Below are 26,551 nucleotides of genomic sequence, written 5' to 3'. Positions count from 1 at the left end.
GACCAGTACTTATGTTTCCGATACAACGCTCTAATGTAAACGTTAACAATGGAATATATATTGCACTGAATGTGAACGTTTAAAGTACTATGGCTAAAATAGATAGAATTATCATAAAAATGCCCGCATGTTAACAGAAATCTGCGGGCCACTGTAACGTGATAGCAGTCAGCTTTCCCCCAACGACGGGCTGCTATCTATTGTATTGCTATGTGACGTCATTGGCGTCACGTTTCTTTTTTGTGACGTCATTCTACAGTATGTTCTATGGCGTTGCTATTTGTAACTCCGTTGTAAGCTTTTTTTCTCCATATTTATTTATAAACAAAGTCACGAACGTGGTTTCTTTCATAAATTATTTACTTGCTCATCACAATTAAAGATATTAAAACATAAAAAAGTGTCGAATAACGAATTTCTGTACCCGAATTTCCCTGTGAAATATGTGAGGTGGGTGTTGGAAAATTCAAAATGGCAGTTACTGACGGTATACGGTCTCATATCAGGTCAGTAACAACCATCTTGGATTTTTACTGACGGTATACGGGCTCATGTGGGGTCAGTAGTTCTGCTCTCTGATTGGTCAATCTCACTTTGAGGCATAATACCCAGCTATGTATGTTATATGGAGCTTATGAAGAACAAATGAACGTATTTCCATCCAATCCTTCCTCTGCTGCAGGTGGTTCTCATAGAGTAGACTGTCCTCGGGAACCCAAAGTCCCCATCTACCTTCTGGTCGGAGGAGGATTCGGTCTCCTCAAGATGTTGCTGCTGCTTTGGAGACAGAAGAAGTCACGTGACTACGAGCGTCTTGACGACTGTGTTGATGATGACGCCGACGATATTGTGATGTCACGTAGCACGCGCTTCAGCGGATATATTCTAACCATATTCCTGCTCTCGTGGTTCATTCTTGGCAACGTTTGGATCTTCCAGGTGTGGAAACCTAACTTCGTCCAGCCCTTACACGAGCCCATGAACTGGTGCAACGAGACGGTCTACATGTTTTCTGTGTATCAAATATTTGCTTGCTATGGCCTGATGGGATTCTGTGTATTGGAACTCCTTATACTCCTCATCGCATACGCGGTGCTGAAATTGAGGGTGAAACCCTCTCAGCAGAAGTAATCGGAGAGAAATAGCTATTTTTGCTTTGAAACTCTATTTTTGTAAATTACAAATACTCCATGATAGCAATGACAGTTACTTAAGGAATGGCTATTCAGCGTATCTTGAGATACTTGTATGAACTGAAGCAAGTGTTTATTGGCATGAGGAATGCATTATTGCTTTTGGATCATCCTTTTATTCTTCAGTCATTTTAAGTTGTACAACCTTTACCAGTGTAAGAAAACGGCGAGGCAGAGAACCAAATGAAGCAAGTGTTTATAGGCTCATCCATCGTATCTTCAGTCACTGTATTGTTAACAACCTTTTCAGGAGCAAGAAAGGGGCCAAGCAGAGATACCAATTGAAGCATGTGTTTATTGGCATAACGATATACGTTTTGCTGATGGATCATCAGTCGACTCTTTAGTCATATGAAGTTTACCCTTTCAAGTGGTAGAAGGTGGATAGACAGAGATACCAACTCAAGCATTGGCATAACGAAATACGTATTGCTGATGGAACATCAGTCGACTCTTCAGTCATAGGAAGTTTACCATTTCAAGTGGTAGAAGATGGCTAGGCAGAGATACCAACTAAAGCATGTGTTTCTTGGCATCATTAATGAAGTTTTACCTATGGAATTAACCATCGTATCTTCAGTCATTGTAACTTTTACAACCCTTTCACGTTTAAGCACAGTTTGTAAAGTTGTGGATTTATGGTTTATATCTTCATTGCACTTCTCGGAACATTTGCTCACTGATTCAATGGTGCCGTTTTAACTTGGTTTGTTCTCAAGAACAACCTTATTATTGTGTGACATGTGACTATCTGACATATTGACCACAACGCCCCACCCAATGTTGTATCAGTAAAATTGCATGATATTCACATTACAAAATTGTTGAGCCGGGACATCGTCACTAATCGTGAGTTGTTCCCCTTAGCTTCCAGCTGCCGCGGTTTGAGGTTCGTGCTTACTATGATCCTTTGTCTGTCAGCAGCAATCTCGCTCTGTGTATACATCTATGACCGATGACACGTTCTAACGATCGATATAACTCATCTGAATCGGCATCACACATTAACATCACACTTCAAACATTTTTGACGTTCTAACAACTAGAACAGCTGTATCATAGTCTACAATGACGCTTTGTAGTATAAAAATATCTTATATTAGCAGCAAAGAATAGGCAGAAAAGCACATTCTTATCCCCGAAATATAACAGTGGATCGTCTTCGTCCAGTGAATATCACCGTTTTGGGATATGCTGAAAGTAATTAACATATACCTTGTCGTTTAATTAGAAGATAATATCTATGTTTTCTAAATTCTAGTCACATACATATTATGCTATTGCACATTTTCATAATGTACAAAGTTAAAATTATTTACTAATTTAATTAGTTTGTAAATATTAATATAATCACGTATTATATTAAGAGTTGTGTCAGACTAGTTATGCTGGTACGACATTGGTGTTCCGGTACATCAACTTACTGGCTCGTTGTTATCATCTGTTATCCCTTAGAGTAAAGTATGCCTGACAATATTTTACTATAATGAATGATTACATCCGACGGATTCAAGTGCCTGTTCAATGTTTGTTTTATGGTTGTTTTTTAAGGGCAAGAGACTTGGCATAACAGCACTTGCTGAAACGTGATGAAGGAGACCATTTCCATTGTTGGACCTTATCGATTCCAGATGTGTGTTTATCTGGACTGGTATGTCGTTCAGAAACGCAATAGTTCGCTGAATATATACAATTAAGAGATACCAATTAGTCCATGTATTAAGATATTTTGTTGAAACACAATGAACTGGGTCCAGAGAGTACTTGGCATACTGGTACCTAAATGTTTATGTCTTCGGTGCTCTCTTGCAAGTGAACAAAACTAGTATATATACTGAACAAAGAAGTAAGGCATAATGATTGTATATTTTGGGGGATTGTTATTGAAATTGCGTTCACAGTCTCTACTACAATAATTCAAAACATTTCCCCTAAAATATTCATGTTCCCTGAGCTATTTTGTTCAGGGCATGTTTCTTTCTATTTACCGAACATGTATGTCATCAATGTCAGAGAGCCAGACTCGGGATTATGGTATATGTTTATCAATAATTGAAAATAAGCTGTACTAAGGGCGGACATGATATAAGGTCGTACATGATGAAACAAATTTAAGCTTGAATATATATAGTAAATACGTTTAAGATTTGCCCTTACTAATAAAGTCCTTTTTTTAGGAATATACTCTAAGAAAAACACGACATAGAAAACAACATATTCCATGCAGAGTGACTGTGATAGCTAATCAATCAAATTATTTCGTATCTTTTCCACCAGAAACTGTTACCGATGTAAAATAAAAGTAAAATACTAGTGACGGGATATCTGGGTTAAAGTCGTATGAATCAGATGTGCTATTGTTAAGGTGAGAGTACCAAAAATTGTTTAACCATTGTACTTATGGCATCATTAAGCCAGACTTAAGCTGTGGTGACGCCATCGGATATTTCCCGTCAGCCAATTAAGATGACGCTCGTTTATAAATTGTGATGTTTGCGAACATTGAATTTAGTATTTGCTCTTCAGTTTGTTTTTGTTATACTAAGCATATGCTTTTATACCTAAGAATTGTGTGACAAGGTAGGTACTTTAAATATTAAGTATGCTAACATGTGCATGACCAAAAGCATCAATTTGGATGAACGATGAAGGAGAAAAATTCCTTAATTTAGTGTTGCTTAATGTAATTGAATAGAACACAGTATTTTGGTCCTCATACTGTTTATGATAATCCTGACATTTCACTCGCTTGAGTAATATTAGATTACAATTTTGCGGCGTCCTATATATCTAAGTTTGTCCATACGTTGTCATATAAAATATTGGTATGTCCATACGTTGCCATGTAAAGCGATGAAATACATGCAAGTTCGTCGTCCAGTTCACCTATTTCATGTCATGTGGGTGTCAGCGATGATATAAAATCAATGTGTTTAAGCACCTACTGGGGACGTACAACACTTGATGCTGTTGAACTAAAGGTCATATAGGCCATCTTATTGAGACAGCTGGGAAAGGGATTATCTTCCTCCAGGATGAAAACTGAAAGTTAAGTTTATGGATTTCAAATACAGATAGATGCGATAGGTGCCTTGGCTTGCCATGTATAGGTCCAGGGTTAAAAGGACAGAATTATGAGTAGGTGGACACACGAGGTATTGTCGGCCTAGCTAATGCTCAAGTTCAGGGATGTAAGGACAGGTTGATGAGATAGTTGTCGTGAAATGATGTTGTAGGATTGACACCTAAGTTAGGTACAGGGGATGGAAGAACAGATAGGTATGGAAAAAAGAATCCCACTGAAATTAAGGCTCAGGCGATCTAAAGACAGGGAAACTTGGAATGATAGCTCTGGCACAATGGTTAAAATTCAGGGTATTTAAGCTTCTGTGGTTGTTTTCATAAGAATCATTGGTTCAAGAAAAGAAATAGAAAAACATATTGTTTTATCATGTTTTGCAATAATTAATGTATAATGCTGGACATGCTTGAAATCCTGAGAAAAATGTGTTCTGAAAAATAATTGTTCGGCTTCTTTCCGCGTTTTGAAGAAGTTATATATAGACCCATAACGAATACGAAATGGTGGGTCCCTAAGGACATAGGCTGGGATAGGAGTCGCACTAGATAGAGAGCTGACACTAAAGTTAAAAACAACTTGTATCTCGTTACACTTGATATTAAGCTCTGTATGTCTTTAGTTTTGGTGCATTGTCTTACCCTTGAACAAGACGTGCTAGTCTTCCGAATATTTGACGTGTCCCTGATTAGTTCATCCTGACATGCGTTAAGTAGATATTACTTTCAATGATACAGAATAACACACAGTGGTAGGACCCATTTAAAGAAGACTGAACACAATGAAACGGTCATAATGTAACACGAGGTCGTACTTTTTATACACCTGGAAAAAGGTCAAGCACTGCTCCTTTATTTCCTACATCCTGATCTTCCCTGCTTTTTTAAATATCCATAAACTGTTTTCACCTTGATCTCATTTTCAGAAATGACTCGGATACTAACGATAACTGCTGATGTTTTATACAACAACGTATGCTTATTCATATGTTTGATAGTTTTCAGTCATAAACTGCCAGGAAAAAAGTATATACTTGAATATTGGATTTCATCAAATAATAACAAACGTTACTCAGCTGAAAACAGTCGCCGAAATACTGCACACTTAAGGTCCAAAACACAACTAAGATACCCGTGTCAAATACATCAGTGAATAACCATGCCTTGTTTTTTACATTATTGGCCACCATCAAGCATGGGTGTATACTTTCTTTTGCACGGTAGTTTATGATGCTAGAACTCAGAGAATGCAGTTAAAAGTGTAGTTAAATAAGAATGCAAGGCGTGTCATTAAATATTTATTTCATTGTCTGTATTCTCTTATTAATATATTTCTTTGTAAACAAACAAAAATGTATCAAACGTTTCGTCAGAGAATTAATTAGCATATGGTATGATTTTAATACAATGCTATTTTATATGGAAATATGTAGAAAACGGTGCTTAACTTTTTTCCTGGTGTATAAGTCTCAGCATTCTACTATATGTGTTGTATTGTGTTGCCCAATAAAAAAAACATATATTTTTCTATTACAAGCCTTTACACAGTTCTCCTGAATTCAATTCTGTTTATATTCTACGTTTATTAACACATGTTTTTGATACCTGTTGTTCGTCATCACATATTCCAGTAGCTTGGTGACGTCCATTGCTAGTGGAGCCCGCCCCCACTTCAACCCCACCCGCCACCACATTGCTGCAATATTGCTAAAAGCGGAGTCATACCATACTCACTCATTCACACTCCACTACGCTGCCATGGATGTGATTGTTGACACATAGAGTAATGCACCGTGCTTAATGTTGGACAAATATTTTCACTGAAGTATTCATCACATCATCCGGACATCATCTGTTTTAAATCTGATATGTTATGTACATTAATTTGTATATTGTGTTATTGTTGTTTTGTATGTTAAGTTGTTGTATCGTTGTTCTGTTATTGCTCTATACAAGTGTGTGGTTTCCCTGGCAGTATAATAACGTTCACTGCACATGTGCAACATACTACTATGAATCAATAAATCATTGCAAAGTGATCGGTTGTTTCCTGTTCTCGACATGTAACCCAGGTGTTCGACACAATATATAGAAAAGGCAATGCTTGAGACTGATCAGTCTCGGTTCTCCAACTCAACAGATACCATAGAGCGTATAAGACAAAATAGCGGTGAAAATGACATAACTGGATCACTAGAAAACAGTGATGACACCGTGTTCCTGGGAAAGGTAACCATGCCACGCCTACCGATAGCACCCGTCACTTACACAAAATATGTGGGGGCACGGGTGGCCCAGTTGTCTAAGGCTCCGCGATTCGCTGTGCAGAGTTGCGTCCCTTGGACACGCCAGAAACCCATAATTGTGGGTTCGAATCCCGGTTCGCCCCAATTATGTTTCTAGCTTTGTCAGCACCAAACCCGTGCTCGTGGGTTTCACCGAACTGGTAAACGTCTGAGACCTGCATCACTCCGGGCTTTCCTTCTACAATGAGCTGACACGCCATGATATAACTGGAACACTGTTAAAAGCGGCGTTAAACCCAACTCACTCAATCACTACAAAATGTGTGTTTGAAAAGAAATGCAATTTATGTCACCTCGATGAATAATATGTGTGTTCTATCATGTTCTATAAACTTATTCAATTATGTTGTAATCATGCAGAGAGTAGTGTTCATCAAGTTACCTTGCCTGACACCGCACAGCAGTACTCGTGCCATGAAACGGCGGCATGTGATCAAACCAGACAATCAAGTGATAGGCCAGAAATAAAAAAACATCTCATGGAGACAGCTCTCTGGGATGGAGTTGATGTAGCAATGCCAATTTAGGTCTGTGGACGTAAACATCGACGGCATCGTGTTCCTTTAAACTTGGAGATTGAGAATGTTGATAGTGTCTACAAATTTTAAAGGTATTAATTTGGTGGGAGTCGGTTGGAATTAACACCCATTATTATATCCGTGCTGTCACATCCCATGAGAAAATAGTTGGTAAGGTTGGTATGATTTTACACCGTTTTTAGCAATATATATCGTCGGGGGAAATAGCTTCAGAAATGGGCTTCACACGTTGTACCCATAGTGGAATTCGAACCCGGGACTTAATCTAAAGTCTACCACCTAGAGACACTTTTAGAGTGAGTGAGTTGGGTTTAACGCCGCTTTTAACAGTATTCCAGTTATATCACGGCGTGTCAGCTTAATGTGGGAGGAAAGCCCGAAGTGACGCAGGTCTAAGACGTTTACTACTTCTGTGAAACCCACGAGCACGGGTATGGTGCTGACAAACCTAGAAACATAATTGGGGCGAACCGGGATTCGAACCCACAATCATAGGTTTCTGGCGTGCCCAAGGGACGCAACTCTGCACAGCGAATCGCGGCGCCTTAGACGACTGGGCCACCCGTGCCCCCGACACTTTTAGAAGAAATTCTAGGATAACAATACAATTGATATACACGAAAACAACTTATCTTTCTGCCCAGGTCCCTATGTGGATGTTATGCCTTCTTCGACTTCAACATTTCTAAATATGCAAGAAATTAATTACAAACGCTACCATGCACAAACGTGTATCTCTTTTAAAATGTCAGTGTGTTTTTAATACTGCGTCTGTATGTGTACATGTTTAACTATATTTGGTATTATAGATTTTAATTAATATATGTAATGCTCAAAAATCAGAGCTTGCCGTAAAAGAACATTAAATCATTGAAATCAAATGTTGTGTTATATGATTGGCTCATAAAATACCTTGTTGTATGGAGGAGGGCGGCTATAATATTGATAATTACATGTCAATCATGAACAATAAAATAGTATATTAGTGTGTTATATTTGATAATGGCAAGTAGTTATCTAAATATCTAAAACAAAAACATTATATTAAAAGCGTTTTAAACATTTCTCTGCAATACAATAACTACTGAATCCAGTTTGAGCTTCTCCAAGAATACCCAAATCGTCAAATAATCAACAACATAAAACCCAATGCAATTGGACTAACTGTGAGGTACACGGACATTTTTATTAACATGCCCAACATGAAACAATACCAACACATCAGAAAGTGCAAACAGAGATAGTACACTCTACGAGTGAGTGAGTGAGTGAGTTGGGTTTAACGCCGCTTTTAATAGTATTCCAGTGATATCACGGCGTGCCAGCTTAATGTGGGAGGAAAGTCCGAAGTGATGCAGGTCTCAGACGTTTACCACTTCGGTGAAACCCACGATACACTCTACGAAAAAGAGACAATGTCATGCCAAAATTGATAAGGATGAACGTATTAAAACGGTCAGAAAGTAGCTGAGCCTAGGCGAGACAGTTACACTATTTTATTGATAATGATAGGAATTATCCCAGTAGATTCTCCAGATTCCCGATGGTTAATTCTGACTCAAACGCCGAATGGCAAAGGCGACGCCAAGTATGTTTGTAAAGCATTGAAAGTAGTCCCTACTTGGCCTTTGATATCTGCATCTCTATCCGCATATGCCCCAACGGATACCGTCTTTATCCGTTGGCTTTATCCTGCCGAGACATCTACACATTATATGATAAATATATATATATTTGTTCTATCCAACAATGTTTGGTTAAGGCTACTTCAGCCAAAGCAATCTGCAGATAGTCATCAAACCAGTTATTCACCCAATGTTGTTTAACGCCGCACTCAGCAATATTCCAGCTACATGCTTATGACGGCGGTCTGTACAAAAGCGAGTCTGGACCAGACAATCCAGTGATTGACATCATGAGCATCGATCAACGCAATTGGGGTCCGATGACATGCATCAACCAGTCAGCGAGCCTGACCAACCGATCCCGTTAGTCGCCTCTTACGACAAGTATAGTCGCCTTTTACGGCAAGCATAAGTTGCTGAAGACCTACTCTACCCCGAATCTTCACGGGTCCAATGAAAGTATATACTAAGTATTGCAACCGATCTCCAGGCAATGGTATGAACGCATGCAACAACTCATTCACCATAGACCATCTATCCCCCAATGCTATCAATATATATTAGCAGGAAGGACATTGGATAACACACCATAAAACACCCCAAGAAAAGTCCAACTTCTCTCCATGCCATCAATTCACCTGAAACACACAGAAAAAATATACAACACAGACCATAAAGCATATACATGTAAGTACAGTCATTATCTATCCTGAACGTAAACAAGTTAGTGGATGAAGCCTAATGTATATTCATTGCATCCAAAATAAGACTCCATCGGCTGTTTGGATAGACGTTGATCGAAGATAGTGTCTTATTCTGCACCCACGGTTGCATCTGGACCCATGATGGACACCGCCGAAAAAGACGAAATCGCAACCCTTAAAAACGCCTCCCAGCAGAACTTAACGCCCTTGATTATAACTCTCTTCCGCTAGGAGAAAGCAATTTCCTTCTAAGTCATACTTCAGCCGAAGAAGATATCTCCGAAGATTACAGTGGATAAATCTCAACAGACCTTAGCCTTTTTTTGGTTTCCATATTCGAAAATGATGATTTTACCGACGTAGACTTAACTCCAAATTGTGATTAATTTTTATACATTGTACTTGGCATTTTTCATTTAACTAATAATATGTAAAATTATCATGTTTTATTGAAAAAAAAGTACATTTATCGTTTGGCCATGATGTATAGAAATTCCTGGAAGTATGTCCAGAGAAGGCACCGTGGTAATCTATTTTGATTTTAAACTAATTTATTTCACGAAATATACACAACTAAACACTCGGTAGTGATTCATATTGCAGATCTCAGTGGTGCAAATCGCAGGCCTTTTCCACTTTGGTGAAACCACGAGCACGGGTATGGTGCTGACAAACGTAGAAACATAGACGGCATGGACACCCGTGTTCAAAATAAGTATTACACCTAAACACAAAGACGCATGATTGGCCCAGTCTCCAATGGTATGCTTCAACACGGCGATAAGCTCTACTGTTGTGATGAGTCTCGACCTGAACACCGTTCCACAAAGCGATCTTAGCTCTACAACTATCGTAAGTCAGTGCTAAAGTATGGGAACTACGATCACCTTAGCGCTAAGATGGCTTTGTGGAACGGGGCCCTGGTCAGCGGTATACAGTGTATCGTGATGGTATGAAATCATTTTACGGCCGCTTTCGTCATCGTGTACGCGTGTACATTGTTATTCCTGATGGCTCTCAACTTTCTTACCTGGTATGTACGTGGGATGCTTTACAGCACAGACCAGATCTGTGCGTCAATCCCTAATGATATAGAAGTATTAGCTACACAAGAACATTGGCTTCACAAAACTCGTAAGGATTGTCTTGATGTATTGTAATCCATTGAGCTAATTCTGAAAATATTATAAACTACATAACAATCCGGTGGAATTGCTTTTTTAGCCAACAAACACTCAAAATTGAAAATACACGAAATTAATATCAAAACTTACAATGCCAATAAAAGCCAAACCGTTATATTCAGTAGATTGAATTTCCATCATCATCCCTATAATTTTCGTATGGGTAGTGTTCCTATTGAAACATCAGATAGGGTAATTTATATATGGGGGCGGGGGTCATACTAAACACAGGTACAAGTATGATAGTGCGATGCTGCCAAAATTCAGACGCACAGTAAGCTCACTCAAGTATGTAGGATTAAATTGTTATGATCTCCACCCTATCGTATGTGTTTAAATATGGCACCGAATGGTTCTCTCTACTATCTTCTATGCGTGTAAGCTGCTACGTAGCATACTCGGTAAAGATGCTTTTCAGATAGAGAATACTTAGTGGCACTTTGCCAGAGTCATTCAAGGTCTAGACCAAAAATCATCAACTTATTCAACCACAGCGAATCTAGGAATGTTGATACTAACAGGATACAAAGACAAACACAGGCTACCACTCCTCGGAAGACTGTGTACAAACGTATGATTCTCTGCTAAGAAACATCTTATATGTGCATTCTAAGCCTCAGTCAGTGTTCATAATATCAAAACTATCACTATCATAAGTGACACAATGATATCAACTACTTGTAAAGATAACCTTTAAAATGTCAATTTGAACTTGATCAGTACTGGAATATTTCCTTACAAAATTAGACCCGTGAAGATTCCGGGGTCAGGATTGCTGACTTGGTTGATGCATGTCATCGATTCCAATTAGGTGGATCGATGCTCATGATATTAATCACTGGATTGACTGGTCCAGACTCGATTATTTAAAGACCGCCGTCATATAGCTGGAATATTGCTGAGTGCGTCGTTAAACAACAAACCAACAACATTACAGAATTGAATTGAGAAGAAGTGTATGTGTATCCTTATATGACGAAGATCGGTGGAAACCCAGACCGTCACTAGGGCAGGCTGTGGTCAGCTATTGGTCAATTCACTCAAAACTTGAACTACTGTGCATGTATTATTGTAACTAGCACTAACTTATCCTCATCTTAGACATTGCACCCAATACTATCTTAAGGTAGCTTCCAGACCCATTGCATCAAGAGAATGTTCTAAATGGGACAGACATGCCTTTAATTATAACAGACATGTACTTTTACACTGTGAATATTATATAAAGGATCAAAATGAATTCTTCTCCCCCCTCATTGACAACCTGGATGGTGAGAGTTATGTTCAAATTGAACTTCTGGAAAAAAATGATATGCTCTCACTATTCTGGGGCTCAGTAAAATTAAATCTGGAATTATGAACTAGCGTACTTTGGAAAGCATATCAGTAATACTTTGTGAATATATCTTAAATTTGACAAATGTATTAGATTATCCCCAATTTAGATTTCTTGTATCACAATAGTTCTCAGTTGTGTACATAGTTGATGATGAATAATATATTTTTATATCCTGTGTTAATGATGCACCTATTTATGTAATAACTTGCACCATGCATTTGTCCTGAGAATATCAGAGATATTGTAAATCTTCGGCTGTAAATTCTGGAGGAAATAAAGAAATTAATTAATTAATTCATTCATTCATTCATTCATTCATTCTTTCACGACTCTCCAAATATACCAGCTTAGGGATGATTTATGCATAATCCGGCATAAAACTCTCCGTCCAAAGACCATCTTTCTCCCAACGCATATGCATTTGAGCAGGAAGGACATTGTTCAATGCACCATAAAACTTTCGAGAAAAAGTCCAACTGCTCTCCCAATGTCATCAATGCACCTGAAACACACAGAACAAATATTAGCAAAGACCATAAAGCATAATGTACAGTCGTGTATAATTATATCTATCCTGAAAGCAAACAAGTTAATGGATGAAGCCAAATATATATTCATTATATCCAGAAATAGATTCTAGCTCCTGGCGATAAACCTAATTGTTGTGATGAGTATCGACCTACATGTAGTCAGCGGTATATTGTGTATTATTTAGAGTGTTATGAAACATTTTACGGCCGCGTTCATGGATTATTGGCGTTCATGCCAGAGTGCAGTTTTTTATATTATGTTACGTATTAGTCTCGACAGGAGCATGTCCGGTCTTTTGTCTCGCTTCAAAACGCTGACACTGAATTAAATCTACGGGGGAGGTAGAGTTGGCGTAAGAGATGATAACATTCAAGGCCATTGGAAATCTGACGCATTAGTGACCAACATTATGTCGATGCAATTCAAATGTTGTACCATATGTTCCTTTTTTTAGGCGAACAATTTACTTGACTTTCAATGTATTGTAACGGATGCTATTTGGAGAGGCAGAGTACGCTCATTTGTTTGCCAACACCTGGTATCATTAATACTGGACACTGATTCATAACGTCATGCATTATTTCATATATATGTGACGTCATCAATGGAATGTCGCTGAACTTGAGAAATTTGAGGGAAATACGAAAATGCGAACTTTTTTTCACTTACGACTTATTGGTTTGCTAATCGATGTGATATTTTTATATTTCCTTTTTGAACACATTTCTTCACCATAAGACTTTATTCTCTCTAGGTTTTCACTCTGATTCATCAGTTTTATGTCATAATATGGATATTTATGCTGTCTGTCTCATTCAACTTGTTTCACACACAACTACGTTCTAATGCGATTGTTTGTATTGAAAGAATCGCACATAAAATTACCGCGCGTGTTGCTCTGAGAACTACAGTTCTTCTCTATGACGCCTATGATTGTTTGCTTGTTGTTAAACGCCGCACTCAGCAGTATCCCAGTTACCTTACGGCGGTCTGTTAATGATATCCAGTTACTGACATCATGAACATCAATCCACGCAATGGCATGCATCAACCAAGTCAGCGAGCCTGACCACCCGATCCCCTTAGTCTCCTCTTACGACAAGCACAGTCACCACTTACGGCAAGCATGGGTTGCTGAAAACCCATGAGCATCGATCTTTGCAACTGGGATACGATGACATGCATCCACCAAGTCAGCGAGCCTGACGACCCAGTCCCGTTACTCGCCTCTAAGAGTGAGTGAGTGAGTGAGTGAGTATGGTTTTACACCGCTTTTAGCAATATTCCAGCAATATCACGGCGGGGGACACCACACATTGTACCCATGTCGGGAATCGAACCCAGGTCTTCGGCGTGACGAGCGAACGCTTTAACCACTAGGCTACCCGACCGCCCCTCGCCTCTTAGAACAAGGATCAGAAGCTGGCGATCAGTTGTTACCGTGATCTTCACGTGTTGGCGGCGTCCTATAAGAGGGCAATCCTTGTTCTGTGCTTTGCTATAAGACCTTCACATGTATGCGTATATTTCGTGTTTTTCAGTTATCCGTTTGTCACACAAAACGAAACTGACATCGAATTTAAGCATGTCTGGATGTGTTGTCTGCTTACCAAATGGAGCTAAATAGCAAAAACGTGTGATGTGTCATGAGATAGTTGTGAAAAATGTAAAGTTTGCGTGGAGTTTGAAAAAGACACATATCTTGTCTCCCTTCAAGGTGATGTGGTAATGGGACATTGTCTGCGCGTATATTGCTGCAAATCCAATATATCCAAGACATTTATCCCCTTCGACCAACGACCAAGACTATCGTGACTACACGTACCGCGTTCACCGTAGTAAGAGCTGCGGGTGCTCGAAAATTAATTTAGGGGAGTGTTTCCTGAAACCATACACGGGTTAAATTTAGTATGTCAGTGATCGAGCAGTAGTAAACAAACTCTGTTGAAATGTCGATAAACATATTAACACTAGTTACGAGACAATTATAGGCCCCTTCTATAATGCTGTTTTCTGCACATAAGCTGCTATATTCAGAAAAGTAGAGTGAGTGCGCTTATAAAGCTTCCTTACAGGTGGGTCCAGAAGTTGGTTGGGGTTGCTTAGTGGAGCAGGGCACTTAATATTTCGAATGGGCCAGGCATCTGTGTCATCTTGTTTGTTGGTTTTTTAAAACCACACTCAGCAATATTCTTGTTATATGACGGAGGTCTGTAAATAATCGAGTCTGGACCAGACACTCTAGTGATTGATATCATGAAATTTAAATTGGGATACGATGACAGGCATTAAACAATTCAGTGAGCCTAACCCACCGATCTCGTTGGTGGCCTATTACAACTATGGGTTGATGAAGATCTATTCTAATCCGGATCCTAACGGGTTTTTCAGTGTTATCAGGGAAGTTGATCAATGAATGACACATATGCACATTTACAAAACATTTCCATCCACATATATGTGGTAATGTTTATTGGAAACTAACTTGGGATGTCTTTTTTGGTTTGTCCCCAATGTGGTTCAAGGAATAATTACAAAAAGGTAAAAAAATGATACCCAAAATTGACGCGACGCACTTTTTCTCTGTTTTTCTATTTCGTTCTATTCTCCATCACCTTCAGTGGCAGATCCAGGGCATCAGACAAATACCTCCAAGTGCACAAGGGTGATGGGACAGACAGTCGCCGAGATCAAGTGTGCAAAAGGCACGAGAAAATGTGGTGCGCTATTCCTAGACATTGCGGGGAGAAGACGTCGCAGTGGTTCATTGCACTGTGGTATCTTGAAACATAACACTTCGTATGCGAGTACAGTGTCTATTCATATTATATTATTTATCACACAAACATTACGTACAAGCCCCGGTGTGTTATTCGGTAACTTGATTCAGTTCACTTAACTTTAATTACATTTGGTGCAGAAAGGTATTGGCATGCTAACATATGGTTTAGTCTTCACACATAACATCACAAAGTACCTTAACCTGAGTGCACCATGACAAAAAATGCATATTTGCTTTACATTTACTATACAAGCATCACTACATTTTAATAACGGCAATAAAAAAACAGTCCAAACGGCATGCTCTTTTGAAAGTATTTTGCCTGTAGCTGGAAATATGGAACGACAGAAGAATTTCATGGTTACAGTAACACGGCTCCGTGGCTGAACTGGTCTTCAGCAACCTATGCTTGTCAAAAGAAGCGACAAACGGGATCTGGTGGCTTGGCTCGCTGAAATGGTTGATGCATGTCATCGGATCCCAAATGAGTAGATATTTGATTTTAGACTTTGTACACCACAATCACACATGGTAAACTAAAGGGAGGGAAACTTCATTCCTTGATGCATGGGGCTTTTTGTTACAAGACGTGGTAACGTTAGATATCTATACACATACAAATCTGTCTGTGCCCCCTTCTTGTTTTTAAGGGGGCAGTCGGGTAGCCTAGTGGTTACAGCGTTCGCTCGTCACTCCGAAGACCCGGGTTCGATTCCCGACATGGGTACAATGTGTGAAGCCCATTTCTGGTGTCAACCGCCGTGATATTGCTGGAATATTGCTAAAAGCGGCGCCAAACCATATTCACTCACTCTTGTTGTTATATTTCTTAATGAATCCGAATTTCTGCTCGGATTGGCAAAGTCAAAAGGAGATAATTTGGCCGAATCTAAGCTTCGGGTATACCGGTTATCTGATATCGTTAAGCAACCACCAAGCAGCCAATTCCCCTTCCACTGATTTACCCACCTGAACTAGAAATAAAGAAGACTAGTGAGACTGCCTAATCTGTTTCATATTTAATATATGCACAAAGATCCACGACCCGTGAAGATCCGAGGTGGAATAGGTCTTCCGCAACCCATGCTTGCCATAAAAGACGACTTGTCGCAAGAGGCGACTAACGGGATCGGGTTGTCAGGCTCGCTGACTTGGTTGACGCATGTCATTGATCCCAATTGCGTGGATCGATGCTCATGATATTAATCACTGGATTGTCTGGTCCAGACTTATTTTTCAGGCCGCCGTCATATAGCTGGGATGTTGCTGAGTGTGGCGTTAAACAACAAACTAACCAGCCAACCAACAAAGATCCACAGTGACAAAACACTCTCCACAGTATGGCAAGAATGACGACTTCAACTTTCTAATCGTTAACTTTCCCATTTTGTCGAGCAATATTCCTGCAACCCCAACCCCTGGTGTCTAGATTTCTTACGACGTACAATCGAGCGTGAGCTTTCTTCAAAGAGTGTCATACGACTCTTGCTCAAAAGTTGAGTGAGCAATGTTACAACATTCAAGGCCTCAAGAAGGCTTTCACAAAAAGATATGGAGGACATCTAGTGTTTTTTCGGGTGAACACTTAACTTGCCTGGCATGTTTTGGACGGATACCGCTGGTGGGACAGGATGCGCTTACGTTTTCGCGAACACCTGGTATCATAACTAGTTGATAGTGATTCATAAACATATGCTTATAATATAGTCGAAATCGTATAATCGATTCTGCTGACAAGCTTCAGGTGTACATGCAAAGGGTTCTGTCGCTTAGTCAAATAGTGATGATACCAAGTGATCGCGAAAACGCGAGCGTATTCTGTCCCAATGGCAGGCGTATTTCAAATGCTGTCAGGATGTAAGATATGTTATGAATAGACAACCGTTCTCGTTGATACATGCAGCCCCCGAATGCCAACTATCCTGCTCTAAATATCCAATTACGCATCCAGCAGACAAAGAGAGGTCTAACATACACGAATAAAGCCCCGCACCACTTGGATGCAGCAACTTCCGGGCCCTTATGTACGTTCCGCCGCACATGCCGTTGCTGACAGAAAACCTGATCCGATGTCCATCATACTTCCTGAATTTGTTCATGGTTCTTCTTCAGTCATGTCTGCCTTGTTTCCTCCCACCGGTGACACGGATGGTCGAAAAAAGGGACTCAATTCTTTGACAAATTCTGCCCCTTGGACGTCCAACGATCGTGGATTCAAATCTCAGAGGCACCTTCGAATTCATTATTATTCTTAGCTTGTCGGCACCATGCCTGTGTTAAGATGTAATGAAACTAACAATTATTCGAAACGGCGTTAACGCCATAAGGGGACACCGTGACCTAATTGCAATATTGCAACTTTGTGACGTTTACAAACATTCACTCTCACACTTATAGTCGACATAAACACATCGTCAACACTTGGATCTATCTTAATTCCTGGGCTTTGTCAGAATTGCTGAATAATCGTCACCTTCTACTCCAGGCATACAGTTTTCTTATATCCTCATTGTCAGTACATGACACATGTCCAGTTTTCGTAATATTGTAACTTCCATATTTTCAAGAAGGGATTACTTACGGCAGATATGATTATTAATAACCCTACGGCATCGACACAAACATTAGTGGAATTGAACTGACAGCTGATTACGTTTACAATCCGACTGATTACACAGTAAGGATAAACTCGGGTTTTTCCGCCGTCTACATAATTCCTCGGGCAACAATGGAGTAGTGATAGCATCAATTCCCCGTAAACCACACCCAGCCGCTTGCAGTTCGTATAACACGACTGATGTGAAGAGGTTATTTTGTTACACACTAATTTAAAGACAAAAGTACACGGCACAATTGGGAATGTCATGGCCTGGTTCATAGCTGCTGCCAGGATGTGTTGGTTCATTGGTACATTTGTACTAACAATATGTATTCTGTCCAAAACGTATTTTGACACATACTTTGAAGATTGTACTAACCGCTACTCTGTATTATGTAACCCATAATTGTACTTGCCTTGATTATATAATGCCTACAATGTCTGAGACGGAAATACATTTCCAGACACACCAGCTTCCGCGTTGGTGCGGTCAGATTTTCAGCTGTTCCAATCAGAGGTGGTTATTGTGATTGAAACCTTCGTTTCAACAATCATCAGAGTATTTTCCAAATTCATAGTAGAATGTTGTATTAATTACGAGAAAACTCTTTCTAAGGTCATGTTTCCACAGTTAACTTAAACATACGACGGAAGGCTGAAGAGTTTTGAGATTAACTACGAAGGACTGTAGTATGCCCTTAACAATTTGCAGGTATAAAGTACAATACTTACCATGTTTGCAAGCTGCATTTGAAAATAAATACAACAAGGTTGCATTTTTTCTCAGGCATCAAAGTGACCAGGTAAGTGATAAAATTGGCCACAGTGCTGCCATCAAGTATCTCCAGCAGTCATCCATGCGGACATTCAGGAGATAATACTCCACACATTGCCACTGTCAAGAGGTTCAAGAGGGCAAGAGATGGCCTTAAAGATGCCACAACATCAGGAACCCCTGCAACTGCCACCGCGAAGGAAAATGTTGATTACATGCAATGATTATGGATGATCGAGCATTTTGACATACCATACATCACACAGCCAGTACAGTTGGCACATCTAATGAGAGGGAGAACTGGACATGACATAGGTTTCAGCATGTTGGGTCACAAGACTTTTGACTCCTTATTAGAAACAATCCATGTTCATAATTTCTCGCTTTTGTGCAGCTTTTCATCTGAGAGACCCTTATAATCAAAGACAGATGCTTTATCCTCTGTTTACAAAGGTTTTGAATATGTATTTATAATGTGCATGGATTGCAAAATCAGCTGGTAATAGTCATCTATTAATTGTGAACTTTTATTCATCACATTTTATACAGTAAAAGTACAAACGATACCGATATTTATGTTACTACCGTTGAGATGTGGATAGACAAGCTTGGCATCTTTTGGACGATTTGAACCTCTTCTGCCAACTGGCAAATCAGGGAGGTTCTTCTTGTTACAGCAGGCAGACAAAGAAGCAGTAGAAATGGCAAGACGAAAATATGTGACGAGTATCTGATACATACGTTACAGCATCCGGAAATACATAATATTGAACATTGAACATCCTCCGTTTCACCAGATATGTCTCCGTCAGATTTCCACCTCTTCCAAACGTAAAGAAATAACTGTCGGACAGACTATGCAAATGTTCATGACGTAATTTCTACAGTGGATGATCTTTTACACTAGTGGGATCCAGACACTCCAAAACAAATAATTAACTAACTCCATCAATGCAGTCCATCACAGTTGGGCTCAGAACTTTTCATTCACCCCTCGTACGACAATCGTCGCAAAGATCACTTTGTGGAAAGGGGCCCAGGACTCGTTTTAGAATGTTTTCTTAAGTCAACTGTTCCAAACCTAGAGTCATCATTTCATCTTTTAACAATTATATGTCTGTACAGGTTGGGTGTATCACTATTTCCATTTTACTTCAATGTGAACATGTGTCATAATATTTCGCTCATCTGTAAAAACATGGCTACTCCTCTTTACGTCATTGAACGCTTTACGTGTGGAGATTCTGATAAAAAGTTTTGCAATTTCAATATCTGTTCTTGTGATACATGATATATTATTTCATATCGTCATTTATTGTTTTACGGAGAAATGAAGCAGAATGAGTTAGTTCTGACAACTTCTAAATTACTCTGCTATGATTTCAAAAGCATTACCTAAATACCATATGTCATGGCTTTTCCATTTTTATCCAGATCTTCAGCTACATTTTAGATGATTATAAATCAGTTGTCACCATAATACCACGAAACAATCTCACTGTCAAAACGACGACGATTATAGATTTTGTGACTATTAATATCATATGTTTCATCTCGTGAATATGATTGAGGTAGCGTGGCTATAAGTGATCTTACGTAGGAGTTGATTCTCAAACATTGCGATTTTTTTCATTTGCAATTTATCTTTATTACTCATGACTACGCATATCACACGCTTTTACAAAGATGGGATCAGTCGACGCATACATGACAGTTCATTCGTGTTTAAAATGACGCTTCAGAAGAAACACATCAAACAAAATAATACTTTGAGAATGAATGTGTGAGTGTTTGTGGCTTGCAAGAACGCCAACGCAAAATGGATATGTTTTTCCAAATTATCCGTTTGTTGGGGGTGATATGGCAGATATAACATTCAATACATGCTTTAAACACACTCACCAACCAATTCTACCTTTACAAATATGTAGATTCGGAACTTGTTCCTTTTGGAGTAGCTGGTTTTGTAACCACAGTGAAAAGGACGTTTAAACAACGAAATGTGTATTTTATGTTTGTTACATTAAAACGCACTCTCAGATGTGGCATCACATCGCTTAGTCAATCCTACGGTTTGATTAGATGCAAGGTCAATTGTGTTTTGTTTTTTGTCTAACGCTGGGTCTGCAATATTCCAGCTAAAACCCAACCGCCTGTAATTAATTGAGAGTCAGACAGACAACGGTCACTGAGCCTGATCCAATGCAGTTACCTCAAGCAATACGAGCTGGTACCACACTCACTCACCAATTCTACCTTTAGATATATGTAGATCTGGAACTGGGTCCATACAAGGTCAATTCTAATTGTGTTTTGTTTGTTGTTTTACGCTGGGTCAGCAATAGTCCAGCTGAAACCCAACCGCCTGTAATTAATTGAGACTGTGACAGACAAAGAACGTGTCACTGAGCCTGATCCAACGTAGTTACCTCTTACCAAAAGCAATAAGTGTTGGTACCAATGTCAAATGTAAACCTCAAAGAATCTTCAAAATTGTGAAATACGAGAAACAGGAAGAACAAAAGAGATTTTGTTTTGAAACCAAAACTATGTCACAGATTGTGTAAGTTTGACATTAAAGTTAAGGGTATCTGCGTCCGTCTTTGTACCTTCCTACCCAGCTAGGCAGAATGTCAACATCGATCACGTCGCCCCCGGAGAAGTGTTGATGCCAAGCTGCCTATGGTTACATAGTCGACAGGTCAGATTGGTGTACAAGGGGAAACAGAGAGCAAATACAGACACAAGGGTAGACATGCGTGAAATATACTTCTGGTTATCCGAGCAAATGGTTGTCGACGGGTCCTTGAGGCTTACTGGAGATTAGAGCCATTGCTTACACAACTTCTAACTTATTGCTCATCACACTTCGTTAAGTTGTCTGATCCGATCGTGTTCAAACAGGATCGTTGTAAGGATTGAAGAGGATTTCTCTAGGTCTGTGGTCATGTTTGCCTTCTTGCTAATCACAACGCCAACAAATGCATCTCTAGAAACACAATGTTTTGAGACAGAATCATACCATGCACTAACAATATAAGTTACTACCAGGAAATGAAAGCTAAGAGCTATATCAAAGTAACCAGAGCCCCTCAGTGCAAAGTTTTATTTTATCTGGGTTACCATATTCATTGCCTCAGTAAATCTGTCAAACTGATTTTGATGTAACGCACCAGAAGGATATTTCAGGTAAAGAATTCAGGTGAACAATTCACTTGCCTTGGCATGTGTTACTGACGGGGACGTTGGCTAAACCCTATTGTCATTGCTGGTTGATAGTGATTCATGACACATGTTCATGATGTAGTCGGAATCGTACTATAGCTTTTAGTAGAGATTTCTTATGAATATGGAAGGATCATTGTCGCTTTTATTTAATGTCTGGGAGGACAAAAGAGATTGTGTATACTCACTGTGTGGTCTATTCCAGTTTATATTTCATTGGACGTCATATTCACTATTGTCATTAAAATAGAGATCAATAACAGATGTTAAACTTGTGACCTTGAAGGAAGACACCATACCCAAAGGCTGAGATCCCAAAAGTAACACATTACGTCACAATAGATTTCGGGGCGTTGGGTAGCCTAGTGGTTAAAGCGTTCGTTCGTCACGCAGAAGACCCGGGTTCCATCCCCGACATGGGTACAATGTGTGAAGCCCATTTCTGGTGTCCCCCGCCGTGATATTGCTGGAATATTGCTAAAAGCGGCGTAAAACCATACTCACTCACAATAGATTTCAGTATATTTTCTCGATGTGTATTCCCGGTCGCCACATATTAAAGACAGACCTTTACAGTGTATATAGGTGAAACACGCCACGGCTATATCCAAAATAAATAGTATTTTTTCAGTCAATTTTTAACTGTAAGAATATGTTTCGCAAAATAATTGACAAGAGATTAAACCTAATTTGACATGTAAGTTTCTGTTTGAAAACCACCACACAGATCAATATTACTTGTGTACCTCCGTCGAAAGATATAAACAATTGCCCATTTTCTTCTTATGCTGTCAGCTCATATTACACACATGTTTCTTTTATTAGTTCTGTGAAGTGGACAACTTTGGAAACAGTGCATTTAACAAGATCATACCATCCCCAAAAATGAATGTGATCAAGCACCAGGTTGACACCAGGTTGTGTCGATGATTGGTACCTTCGTAACTCTTCATGCTTACGATGAAGAGAGGATATATCAAATCTTCAATTTCACGCAAGGATAACCAGGTGCCCTCCAGAACTGAATGGGGGATGTATGAGTTATTTAAAGTGCCCTGCGATCACACATAGATCACAAGGTGACCAGGACCCAGTTCCATAAAGATATCTTAGCGTTAACGGAAGCCATCGAAAGGCAAACGAAGGTTCGAAAACATACATTAACTCATGAACAAATTATGTCCTAATTGAATGTTTGATACACCCATGTTGGATCGTGGCTTAAAATGAAACAAACAAGAAATGGTTATTTTTTCGATGGTGATATATTCTATACGGGTATCATACATGTAGTTGTGTTTTAGATTTTTAGTCCTAAGTTTTTCAGATACTTTTTCAGCCTAGTAACGTTTTGATAACATATTTTTTTAACATGCGATTTTTTTTATCAAATCCAGATTTCAACTGAATATTTTTTTCCTGCATATTAGATTCCTGAATGCATCCTGCAGTCAGGATCCTGCCTCTATAGCTATACAAAGGAGTAATCCAGGGTCATCGAAATGGCAACTGTCAAGGTCATCCTGACACTGTTCAAACGTTCAGCCATTCACCCATTGTAACCATTTAGTCAACTCTAAAGAAGTATCAGGAACACTAACCTGGATTTGTCAAACCGTTCCCTCAACCAAACAATGAGATACACAGTTAATGTCAATGGCAAAGTCCATATTGGAGATTTGTATAATACAAATCTTCCACAACAAGAAAATGTATAAGTGTATATACTTACTCCATTTATTACTGGTACCAAACATATTGTACAGGATGCAAATACATGTAAACGAAAACCCAAACAACTCGTTTTGATTTGTGTCATTCTGATCGTAGAAAATTTATTTAGGAAGTAATTCCAATTCTACGAACGCTGCAATGTCATCTATATAATCAGGACGTTGTGTTATAAGCCGATAGATAAGTAATTCGAATTCTACGAACGTTGCAATGTCATCTATATAATCAGGACGTTGTGTTATAAGCCGATAGATGTTCAGTTCTGATTTACTCTGTTTACTTTTGGCATTGTCAATATATGTCATACGTGTTAGAGGCTTATAGTCTTTATTGAATTAGATAAATAGAATAAAGACTCCCTGTGTATACAATTCATTTTAAACATGAACATCTTAAGCCAGACCATTTTTTTATTCTTAGCTTACGGAGTTGTTTTCTGTGAAAATGTCTGGTTGGTTGGCGGGGGAAACTAAATTTCAGATAAAATGTCAGATTGTTGTGTTTGTTCTTCCAGAGGTTATATGAATCTGGTGCCGTGTGGGCAGTGTTAGTTAAGTTTGTCACGTCGCTGAACATATTGCATCTATTGACTTGCAGTTTAACCTGTTGTGTATATAATGTGTGTGTGTTGCACACGCAATCTTGCATGCAGCAGAATAGAGAAAAACGTGTTTTTTATATTTTTCACATTTGTTTCAGTGTTCTTTTATTTAGGCTCGGCGGAATACGTAAACCATGTTTTATCAGAAACATTTTACCTAAGGTCTTGAAGTATTACTCTAATTATTATAGTGGGATGCATCAGATTTAAGCATTCACAACTTGGAAAGAAACATTTCATAAACAGTTCATATTCGTTTTAATTTTATGAATGTGTTACGTATGTAAGAGCCAAAGTAGAATATCAAAAACTATGTATTTACATATCTGATTAACATATCCGTATACAAATCACATTTGAAAAAAACCATCTTTTCATAAGTTGTTAGTTATGAATAATGTTTGTTCAAATAATTAGTTTTATTCTATCTAATGTTTTTAGAAAGGTCAAGAATGTGGACATCAACGGTTCTCATTGGGAGATTTCAGAAGATGTGGAATAAATTCTTTTACATGTGTGGGTATTGAGAGTATTCGAATTTTAAACTTTTTTTCTAGAAAAGGTTAAGAATGTGCTCAAACCTTGTGGGTATTGCGAGCATTCAAAATCACGGCAATTTTGATAGATCCAGAAAATATGGGGAAATCTACATAAATACACGGTGTTATAAAAGAAAGCGAAATAAAATGAAAAATGTAACATTGTAGAGTTTACTGTTTCTTATATCTATATTTTGAATCCTTTATATTATGCCAGTTCATGATGCCGCTATATATTATACCTTTAATAATGTGGCATATGATACCAATATTTTCTTCTTCATTTCAATATTGTATTTTGCCGTTTTGCTATACTTGGCTAACGTGATCCGCAGTAAAAAAACGTATACCTCTAATATTAAGAAGATTGAGCGAACCTTAAACAGTGCAAACCTATTCACGCCATTCCGTATGTATCTTCACGAATGAAAGAACTGGATCTGAATGCTTTCAAACCGACATACTGAGCTAAAAGTAGATATATAACCAAAATGTGTATGTCCTCCTCTTATGAGAATTACGTGCCCTTTTTAGCAACGTCATCATTAAGTATGAAAGTGGCGTAGTTCCCAAACGGGACAGCTTCCTTGTTTTTTTCAAACCATGTAACAACTTCTCAAGCAGAGAACGCATGAAAAAAACATCTACAAAAATATTTCGTGCACATTAAATCATAACGATTTGAGTAGTTCTCAAATGGAACAGCTTCCTAGCTTTTCAAATTGTGTAACAACGTCTTCTCAAGCAGAAAATGCATGGAAAAGCTTCTAGAAAAATATTGCCGCTACATAATCGAGGGTTACTGCACGAAAAATAAATTAAGTGTTGCAAGATTACATGTGCGTTCAAGCCGAGGGTTTTGTGTCATCTAAATCCATCGTTTGATAAAGAAAGTTTCTTTATGAAACGATGGTCAGTTCAGAATACCGAACCGAAGAATGCCTAGTCAACTATTTTTGTTGGATTAATATATATAATGATTATTTTTCACTGATCAATTGGTTTTGACCTTGTATGACAGAACCGAAAAATGCCTAGTATGTATTTGTCAACTATTCGTGTTGGATTGATATATATAATGATTATTTTTCACTGATCAATTGGCTTTCAAAAGTTGTGCTGGTCCTTATGTGGTAATCATCCATGCCTGGATATATTTCACTGTTTTTTTCCCAGGATCCAAGATATCCCACTTTGAGACTTCTAGTGTCAGATATATTTCACTATTTTGTGTTAATGACAGGCTGTGCTTACGATTAATTTATAGCTATAAACATGTTAATGGTCCATAGTTGTAATTTTACATTTCAAACAAATGTCAAGGGTAGGAGTTTGGAGATGGCCTTTTAATCTGTTTGATGTGTTCTCGATTTTGCAGTAAATTGTTTGCTTGTTGGAAGTTTATTAGAGACGAGTGAGGAGTAATCATTATTGCTAAACATATCGACAGAAACATATTTTTATAAGTTGATTGATAAGTTCTGAGTGTCGCAAAGGAGGAATTGCATAATAGTTCAATGGTGTTTTTCTTTGTGGAGCTAGAGGTATATCCAGAGGTATATCCAGAACCAAATAGAGTCAATGGAACATATTGTTTCACTGTGTCAATTAACACAAGCAGGGGACTGTGACCTTTGGAAAATGGACAAAACGTGATCCAATACTTGCAGGAAAGGGCTTAACACAAAAAGGCATCCATGAAGATATGATTACAACACGAGGGAAGGATACAACTGCCTATGCCACCGTAAAGAGGTTGGTAGAAGGGTTAAAGCTTTGCAGGGATATTTTTGAAGA

General features: G+C 38.7%; 1 protein-coding gene across 2 annotated transcripts in view; it reads left to right on the top strand.

Moving 5' to 3' along the window:
- Positions 1 to 6,266, top strand: part of LOC139450492 (transmembrane protein 272-like) — an 86,738-nt gene extending 80,472 nt beyond the window's left edge. For both annotated transcript variants that reach the window (XM_071232207.1, XM_071232208.1), the window contains exon 4: positions 683 to 6,266. In XM_071232207.1, the coding sequence (XP_071088308.1) occupies positions 683 to 1,131 (449 nt within the window). In that variant the 3' untranslated portion in view covers positions 1,132 to 6,266. The remainder of the gene's footprint in view (positions 1 to 682) is intronic.
- Positions 6,267 to 26,551: the final 20,285 nt, after the last annotated feature.

Source organism: Haliotis cracherodii, unplaced genomic scaffold, assembly GCF_022045235.1.
Source record: "Haliotis cracherodii isolate W230 unplaced genomic scaffold, xgHalCrac1.p SCAF_8, whole genome shotgun sequence".
Lineage (NCBI taxonomy): Eukaryota > Metazoa > Mollusca > Gastropoda > Lepetellida > Haliotidae > Haliotis > Haliotis cracherodii.
The sequence above is the reverse complement of the archived record's forward strand: the minus strand, read 5'-3'. Positions and strand labels throughout refer to the sequence as shown.